The sequence below is a fragment of the Salvia splendens genome, chromosome 21 (assembly GCF_004379255.2).
Source record: "Salvia splendens isolate huo1 chromosome 21, SspV2, whole genome shotgun sequence".
Taxonomy (NCBI): domain Eukaryota; kingdom Viridiplantae; phylum Streptophyta; class Magnoliopsida; order Lamiales; family Lamiaceae; genus Salvia; species Salvia splendens.
In genome coordinates this window covers 24,678,877-24,687,660 of record NC_056052.1, presented here as the reverse complement: position 1 = coordinate 24,687,660, position 8,784 = coordinate 24,678,877, and the positions used below count along the sequence as shown (strand labels likewise).

At 35.3% G+C, this 8,784-nt stretch overlaps 2 protein-coding genes across 3 annotated transcripts; one reads left to right on the top strand and one right to left on the bottom strand.

The window, feature by feature from the left end:
• Positions 1 to 879: 879 nt before the first annotated feature.
• On the top strand, positions 880 to 7,418 carry LOC121784547 (potassium channel KAT3). The gene is made up of 13 exons (XM_042182708.1): positions 880 to 1,224; positions 3,366 to 3,581; positions 3,646 to 3,807; positions 3,910 to 3,967; positions 4,059 to 4,376; positions 4,512 to 4,751; positions 4,901 to 4,999; positions 5,078 to 5,110; positions 5,718 to 5,903; positions 6,110 to 6,187; positions 6,346 to 6,403; positions 6,820 to 6,963; positions 7,176 to 7,418. The coding sequence occupies exons 1-13, from the start codon at positions 1,004 to 1,006 to the stop codon at positions 7,277 to 7,279; spliced, it is 1,917 nt and encodes a 638-aa protein (XP_042038642.1). The 5' UTR covers positions 880 to 1,003; the 3' UTR covers positions 7,280 to 7,418.
• LOC121784548 lies at positions 5,150 to 8,784 on the bottom strand. 2 transcript variants are annotated; one of them, XM_042182710.1, is made up of 4 exons: positions 8,582 to 8,784; positions 7,853 to 7,904; positions 7,449 to 7,607; positions 5,150 to 5,410 (listed from the first exon to the last, which is right to left on the bottom strand). In XM_042182710.1, the coding sequence occupies exons 1-3, from the start codon at positions 8,664 to 8,666 to the stop codon at positions 7,451 to 7,453; spliced, it is 294 nt and encodes a 97-aa protein (XP_042038644.1). In that variant the 5' UTR covers positions 8,667 to 8,784; the 3' UTR covers positions 5,150 to 5,410; positions 7,449 to 7,450. The 2 variants fall into 2 exon arrangements, with proteins under 2 accessions (XP_042038644.1, XP_042038643.1); XM_042182709.1 differs by having other exon boundaries at positions 7,442 to 7,607; positions 8,582 to 8,781.

Here is an 8,784-nt window from a genome sequence, read left to right as displayed (position 1 = left end):
TATTTAACTAAGACTTATTTGACATGTTATATTATAGTTTTGAATAATATTTGTATATAATTATTTTTGGGATTAGAAACTGTTTTTCGATAATTGCACAATTGAAAAAAACAGGTGAGTAATCCACCGAGAGCAGAAAACTTACTTCTTTAGGCTTATTGGTCTCGTAAATATTTACTCACCACCATATATTTTCTATATGTATATTTTACAAAAAAATAAAACTAAAAAAATCCCAAGTCAGGTAGAATCAATTTGGGCTGTTATTAATCTAATGGAGTATGATCTATGATTGTCATCAAATGAAATTTTCCACTGTCACATAACGAAGCATTACTGTATATATGAAGAAATATGGTGTCTAAGTTACTAGTATGAGAGAGGATTTCTACCAGATCCATCCCTATATATATAAGTATACATATCCATAGCCCATAGGTGCATACAAAATAAAAATAAAATAAAATAAAATAAAACTAAATGAAGCCGAGAATAAAATAAGATTTGTAACCGTTTTTTTAGGCTAGCTAAATTGGCAGGAAAGGATGATGTTTTTAGCCATTTTTGGTTTTATGGACTCTTCTAATACTGGCAACTTACTCATGTTTTTTTTCCATAAAAGAAGCTGTGGATTGATATGATATTTAATTTTTAAATAGGCAATAAATGCAAACTTATGACTTTGCGGGCGTCTAATCCTCAATCCATGCCAGACAAGGATTTGTATTATATACTGAGATAAGTCAAAATCGTGTATTTATATATATCATATTTATATTTTAGATTATCATAATCAACTATAATATTATTAACTGACATTTAGCTTATAAAATAGCTCTCATGAGTCCCACTACTTAAGGAAACTCAAAAAACAGACAACATATAAATATATATACAATCAACCTACAGGGCTAACTACAAAGGCGAGACCTTTATCACTCCCATGTTTTAGTAGTTGTTAGTTTTAGATTTTGGTTTGAAAAGAATATTATATTAGAAAAAGATGTCAGCGTCGGACGGAAGGTCGCCGGCGGATATGAGATCGCCGATGACGGCGGACATGAGATCGCCGGTGCCGCTGCTCTACCGGCGGCATTCCAGCGGCGAAATAAAAAATCTTGCCTCGATTTCGAGCAGTTTGTTGCCTGCTTTTGGTACAATTGTAGGAGAGAACACTCCCACTTTGCAAAAATATATTATTGCACCTTACGATAGAAGATACAGGTAACTCGTCTCTCTCTTCAACACACATATTATACGTGTATGCATCTTTGTGAAGATAATACATACGGAGTATATCTATATATCGACTTTGATCTTTTTGTATATTGCTCAAGGCATGAAACATCAGTACTTGCTTAGGATTCTTACCTTTTTGTTGAATATAGAAGTATTATAAAGAAAGACAGTCAATATTAACTCACATACAGAATCAGGGACTACTTACTGTGTGTGATTTGCACGATCGATTTGATGAGGAACCCTACCCTACCGTTTCTTCAATAAAACCTTTTTCTTTTTTCATTTTCTTCATTAAACAAGCCGCCTTTTAAGTTCCAAGGAAATTTGTTTTATTTGTTCTATTCAGTTTTTGACTTTGTAGATTTTTTTATTAAGATTGATTCATATCATATTCAATGCATTAGCCAACTATGCATATATTGTTTTGGATAGCCAAAACCGATATATAGTTTGTTACGTAAGAATGTTATATATGGCTGCCCGTAATTTAACATATGTGACTTTTGGATCGCCAAAAGGATATATAGGAGTATTATTTTAAATATAATTATTATTAATAAAAAAGTATTGCTATATAATATATCATGAATTCATGATTAACATTCATAGCCAAAAAAAAATTGAATTTTAAAATTCATATTCTATATTTTAAAAATAATCAACCAAATGTGTTGAGCTGTTAAAAGTTATTAGAACGTGATTAATACTACTCATCATCTTAGGCACACAATGACACAATTCACTGAATTACCAAAAGAGAATTTCATCTTTCTGACCTTGGGCGCTACAACGTGCCTAAATTTCAGGAGACTCAAAGGGAGATATTATTTGACTTCTCATTTGCCTTTGTAACGTCCCAAGATAATTTAATCAAGAAAATAATGGCCCACTACTGCTAATTGATTACTCTTTATTCTCGTGAATCATGACATATAGTAGTATATTTATTTCTTTAATTAAAAACAAAAATTATGTACAAAGATTTTCAACACCTATTTGCGAATTCTTGCACTTCACATGCATCAGTAACAGTTCTAATAGGACTTAGGAGACTATGTAAATATTCCTATCCTATCTAGCTACCAGCAGATTTGTCTCTTTGAAGGTAAAATAGAGAAATAATGCTAGTAATATTCGCCCCATCATGCATATTCCTAGTTCCTTGTAATTTTGGTAATATACTAGGGTTCTATTCGGCTGAATTTTATGCTATTAACTTTTTTACTAGTATGTTTCTAGATCCTGTAAAATGTTACTCTATAATAAATCCAAAATAAGCTTTTGAAATGCTTAAAGAAGTTATAAGTTGCGACGACTATTAAAATTTTGTCTATTATATGATAATTTAACCAGAAATGTCGAATTATGACTATGGTATACTTATACGAGTATGAGTTTATGTTATACGATTTGAAAATGGGAGATTATTTTTAGCAACTGGTATCAGGCCAACTTCATGTCTTCACCAAATAGCCCAATTTTAGGAAATTTCCTGTGCGACTAACCCCAAGTGGATAGTATATACTCCCTCAGTTTTTTAAAAATAGAAACATTTGAAACGGCAAGGGTTTTAATGCACAATTTGGTAAAGTAAGAGAGAAAAAAAAATTGGTAAAGTAAGAGAGAGAAAAGTAATGGAATTAATGTTAGTGGATTATGTGGCCCATTTTATTAGTGGTATAAGTGGTAAATAAATTGATGCATAGGGGTGTAAAGATTTCTTAAAATGGAAAGTAACGGACTAAAATGGAAAGAGTTGCTATTTAAAAACGGAGGAGTATATAAATAGATTACTAGTATTTTTTTTTTGCATCTTCATGAGGCCCTAGATTTTATTCAAATCGAAAACATGAAACAATTCAATATATGGAAGTAGAGCAAGGCAAGATACTGGAATAACATGGAAGAAGCAGACATGCCTTTATGACTTTAGTTCTATTTCATTGAGAAAGAACGTACCCGAATGTGATGCAGGTGATGGAAACTGGCAAACCTTTCTTGAATTTCTCAAATACATTAAACAAATTATTCACCTAAAAACCAATAAGAATCTATGAGGAAGTATATTTTCTGTAGTTTTATTTCATGGGGAAAAAACATCAACGTAGAAAAATGTGATGCAGGTGGTGGCAAACCTTTCTCGTGGTGCTGGTGGTGTACTCAGCATGGGCGTCTCCGTTTGAGCTAGCTTTCAGGAAAATGTCAACGAGTGCGCTCTTGCCGATTGATCTGACAGTTGATCTCTTCTTTGGAATTGACATCGTCCTCACCTTCTTCGTCGCTTACTTGGACAAGACAACCTATTTGCTGATTGATGATCAAAAGAAAATAGCAGCCAGGTACCACTTGTAACCACTAGCTAGGTATTGGGATGATCACAAACCTGAGTTTTCTTTTGTTCAGGTACATTTCGCATATGTGGTTCCCGATGGACGTTGCCTCGACTCTTCCGTTCCAAGTCATCTACAGGCTCTTAAGTGGGAAGATGCACTATGGTGATGTCTTTGGCTTCCTCAACTTGCTCAGGCTGTGGCGACTCAGGCGTGTTAGCGAGCTGTTTTCTAGGTATGTACATGGTTCCACATGCAATGAACAAATGCCAAAAATTTCTTCATTTTTGGTTTGATTAGATAAGTAAAGAACCAATTTATACCTTACTTCCACCAGGTTAGAGAAGGACACCCGCTTCAGCTACTTTTGGACGCGATACATTAAGCTGATATGCGTAATTATCTTTTCCTCGATCAACTTGAACTATTCGAGGCGTGTGTGCACCTGAATAAATAGTAATGCAGGCTGTCTATGCTTCATGACAGGTGACATTGTTTGCAGTACACACTGCAGGTTGCTTCTATTACTGGTTGGCTGTACATTACCATGTGTCGAGTGATACATGGATCGGATCTCAAGTTCCTCATTTTGAGCAAAGGAGTGTCTGGCTGGGATATACGTACTCCATGTATTGGTCGATTGTCACCCTCACAACAACGGGATATGGAGACCTGCATGCGGAGAACACAGGAGAGAAGATTTTCTCCATCTTCTACATGCTTTTCAACATTGGCCTTACTGCCTACTTGATTGGAAACATGACCAATCTCATCGTCCACAGTTCTATGCGAACGTTCGCCATGGTATTGAATTATAACACTCCTGAATGTACCTGCACACATGCATTTCTAGCCAGCAAATTCTCAAAATTATTTACTATACAAAACTTAGCATCTGTATATCTTGCTGTAATCATACTAATTACTGCAATGTTGCAGAGGGATACCATCCATGAGATATTACGGTATGCGAGCAAGAATAGACTACCGGAAGGGTTAAAAGAGCAGATGCTGGCACACGTCACGCTGAAATTCAAGACTGCAGAACTTCAGCAAGAACAAGTACTTGTAGACCTACCTAAGGCTATAAGAACAGGGATCGCGCAGCATCTCTTTCATGAAACTGTGGAGAACTGCTACCTCTTCAAAAGAGTCGCAGAAGATTTTATTGTTCAGATGGTATTTTCCACTCTCTCCTGATTTTTGATCAATCTCGTGGTGTGCAAAACAGAGTTACCTATCAAGGATATCATAAACAATCAAGTCATAATATGAAAATTATACCTTAGTCCAGATGAGGATTCCAAATACTTTGCTGCCTGTGACAGGTTCCTGAGATGAGAGCAGAATACTATCCTCCCAAAGTAGACATAGTCATACAAAACGAGATATCAACAGATTTCTACATCATAGTATCCGGAGCACTGGTATGACAGATGGCCAAATTCAGTTATGTTTTTGCATACTTCTGCAATTGAAATATCTTTTAATTTGTTCAACTACAGGACATAATAACAAACAAGAATGGGACAGAGCAGGTAAGCCGCTTTCTTTTCATTGATACGACTAAAAGCATGTATTAGTAGTATAGTATAGCACTTTATATTGCACTTCCACAAGGAAAATAGTCTTTAAGCACAAGGATTTTGAGACACAAGAATACAAATAAGAAAACTTTTAATGAATGTTAGGAATCATGTAGACAGTATCAGCTAAACAACATTCTTCAGTGTAAACATTAATAGGTTCTATAAAGGAAATGCAGGGCCCCAAATCCATTAACAAAATCCTTCACTTCTGGCTTTCTTTGACATGTCAAAACATCCTGAACAGCGACCCTGAAACAGAGTTGCAGATGATACTATCAAAAGCATAATACATTTAACATTATTACAGGCCTAACAGAACGAGGAAATGATAAAGACAGAATATGTTCCCTGTTTATTGAAAATGAATATTCTGCTAGCAAACATACAAATATCATGACAAAAGCAGATAATTACATAATACAAAAGATCTAAAATAATTCAGAAGAACAGAATCCTGTTTTCTAACATTTTACATGAATAATAGGGACTTGAAGGTTAGGTTCAACTTCATTCATGATGCTCAATTGCTCATAAGATCTGACCATAGATTTTCCAGTTTCTGTCAGTTTTAAAGTCTCCAGAGATGTTTGGTGAAATCGGGGTGATTCTCAATGTTCCCCAGCCTTTTACAGTAAGAACAAAGAGGCTTTCTCAGGTTATCAGAATCAGTCACAATCATTTCAAGCAATTGGTGCATCCAAATAGCACAGATGGAAAGATGATCGCCTCAAACTTTATTCAGGTCAGAATCTTAGATTTTTATTTTCCTGTAAAATCCGGTTAAATAAACTTTGCAAGCAGCCAGTTGAGATTATTGTATACAGCTAGTACAAAACTCTTTGTATAATTGTTTGGTCATCTTTTACTAATGAAAACCTTAATCATCATCTGTGTCTTAATTCACTAACTTATGAAGCAAATGATCCTTCTAACATGCATCTGAACCAGCATTTGAAGGGCCTAAAGAAGGTGGAGCTAGAGGAGATGCCATTTATAATGGATCTGCTGGATGAAACAAATGTAGAGGTAACACCGCCACTCCACACTAACCAATGTCTAGATCATAACTTGCTGACGTAAAATCTTGTTGGCTCAATGAGGAGAAAAAGATAAGCAGGAGAGATTACTTTATGACCGGATAAAGGAGATAACTAACAAAATGTGGCTGATTCATCATTTTTCAGGCAACATTACCAACTGAGGAATCTGAAAATTATGAAGGGTCAGCCCAAGAAGCAAACAGTAAGCCACCGTCTCACCAAATGATATTCTCTATACTCCTTAGTATTATCATCATGTAATTGCATGAAACCAGTGGGGAAGATATTTGTTGCCCTACTTTTGCTGGAGAAGTTATTACTGTTAATTCTGTAGTGTACTACAGTAGGTCAAAGACATTGATTAATAGCCTTATAGAATGCCCCTCTACAAATTATTGGAGATCTTATGTCTACATATTCCTTTTATTAACAACAAAATAGGCATGTCTGTGGAATAATGACATCGGTAGCATTCATTTACCAAGCATTCACCATTAGCCATCTCAACTAGGGACAAATTTAATACTTTTTCTGAATCTGATTCTCAAGAAACTTGTGAGTGAACTTAGTGAACAAGAAAACTCAACAATCTGTATCACAACTTAAATTGTGTTTCAGGTAGCCCCATGGTTCACAAATCAAACATATTTCCAACAAGGGTGGTCCTCCATGGACATCATCCGGATATCAAACCAAAAGAAGAAGATGGGGGAAGGCTTGCTCATCTTCCTGATTCAATAGAAGACCTTCTGGAATTAGCAGGTAAGCTATTATGACCTCTAAAGCTTCAAGGTGTTATAAGTCACTGCATTGTTTGTTTCATTTCATTCAGTGCACATAAATTAATCAGATAGCTGCTGCTCTTTACTAATTGAACAAACAAGCAGAACAAGAAACCAAACTGTGAAATCTTAGACCAGAAGTTCTCATGGATGATGGATCTCAAGTAACATTTATGTGTTTCATGAATGCAGATAAGAAGCTTGGGGTAAGAGGAACCAAAGTTCTCATGGCTGAGGGCTCTCAAGTGGAAGACATAAGAGCTATAAGAGACAATGATCACTTGTACATCTGTTGAAACAATGCATATAAAGTGCAGTTCAATTACTTTGATAGCCAGAAAATTTGAATGAACAATATTGTATCATATTGCAACAGTCAATGCTACGTCTTTTTGTATTATACACATGTAAGAAAGAGAATTTGATCTTTCAATTCATAGTGAGTACATATGGCAAACCTTGGACCTTTAGCTGGTATCACGACCATTGAGCATGTCGAAAATTGCATATGTAGTTTTCTGAAAGCTATCTCTCTTTTCTTCTAGCTGAATCTTCCTCTGAAGTGCAGACTCCTTTGACTTCTCTATCTCTTCTGTTATGCCGCCAGAGTTTTGATCAATCTCGCTGTAAACTCCAACGTAGAATTATGTGAACTTATGAGAGAATTTATAATAAGACTATACTTATTTAAGAACACTACATGAATACAAAACATCTAACTGATTCACAACGGATATCAAAGCAAAGAGTACAAAAAATTTTGAAATTGTTAACCAATCAAAATGAAAATGGAATGTAATTTCCGAAAATACAATGTGGCAACAACATTGATGAGTTTAAACATACTGCAACATCTCTATGGGGCTCACCTTATTATCTTTAGCATGTTATCCATGGAAACTTGCAAGTTCTGGGAGAGATCTGATCATTTCACCAATAACAGGCATCAACAGTAAATAGTTGTGCAAATGGTAGTTTTCAATATGTTAATTTTAATAGCAACAAGTATAAACGTTGCAGTTACTTAAATAGGTAACCTAAATTACTAAACACCTATTGATAACTGTAGGCATTACAAACTCAGGAATCAGGATGTCTGCTAAGGCTCAGGAAGTGTCTTTCTGCTGAATCATAAGATCAGCCTTATATGGCAGAATATGGTACTCGTGTAGCAAGGACTTCATAATTGCCATGTAACTAACTCAGATTAGTCTACTAGCTGACCAATTCCAGCTCTTCTCAAGCATCATGCATAAGGAGAGCGTTAATCACCTTTGAATGGATAAATCGAATTAATCATATTCAGATAAAAGACAACTAAACTAAAGTAATTTGCAAAAAACATCAGAGACTCGGAAGATAACAGAAAATGAATTATTAATCTATTAATCTCTGAACCGAGGACTACAGCGAATTCGGAACATAAATTGCTTATCGATCAGGCATGATGCAAAACTTTACCGAATATATGAACTCAAATCAATCGATAAAATACACTCGCGAAACAGAACTGCCTCGCTATTTTGCGTGTAGCTCGAATCAGAAACTAATGCACTTATAAGAGAAGAAGATAGCTGCGACAGAGAGTGAAGCATTACCGTAAATGAGAGAAGATAGCTGAGACTCTGCGGCGGGTGATGGAACAGCAAGCTCCGTGCCGGTTGTAGGCGGTGACGACGCCATTGTTTGAAGCTTGAAAGAGATGAGATATCAAAATTATGAAATTTTGGAGCGATAATTTTTTCCCACAGTTTTTTCAGATTTTATAGAGCGTTTCTTTCAAGGCCTTTCTCTAATTTTT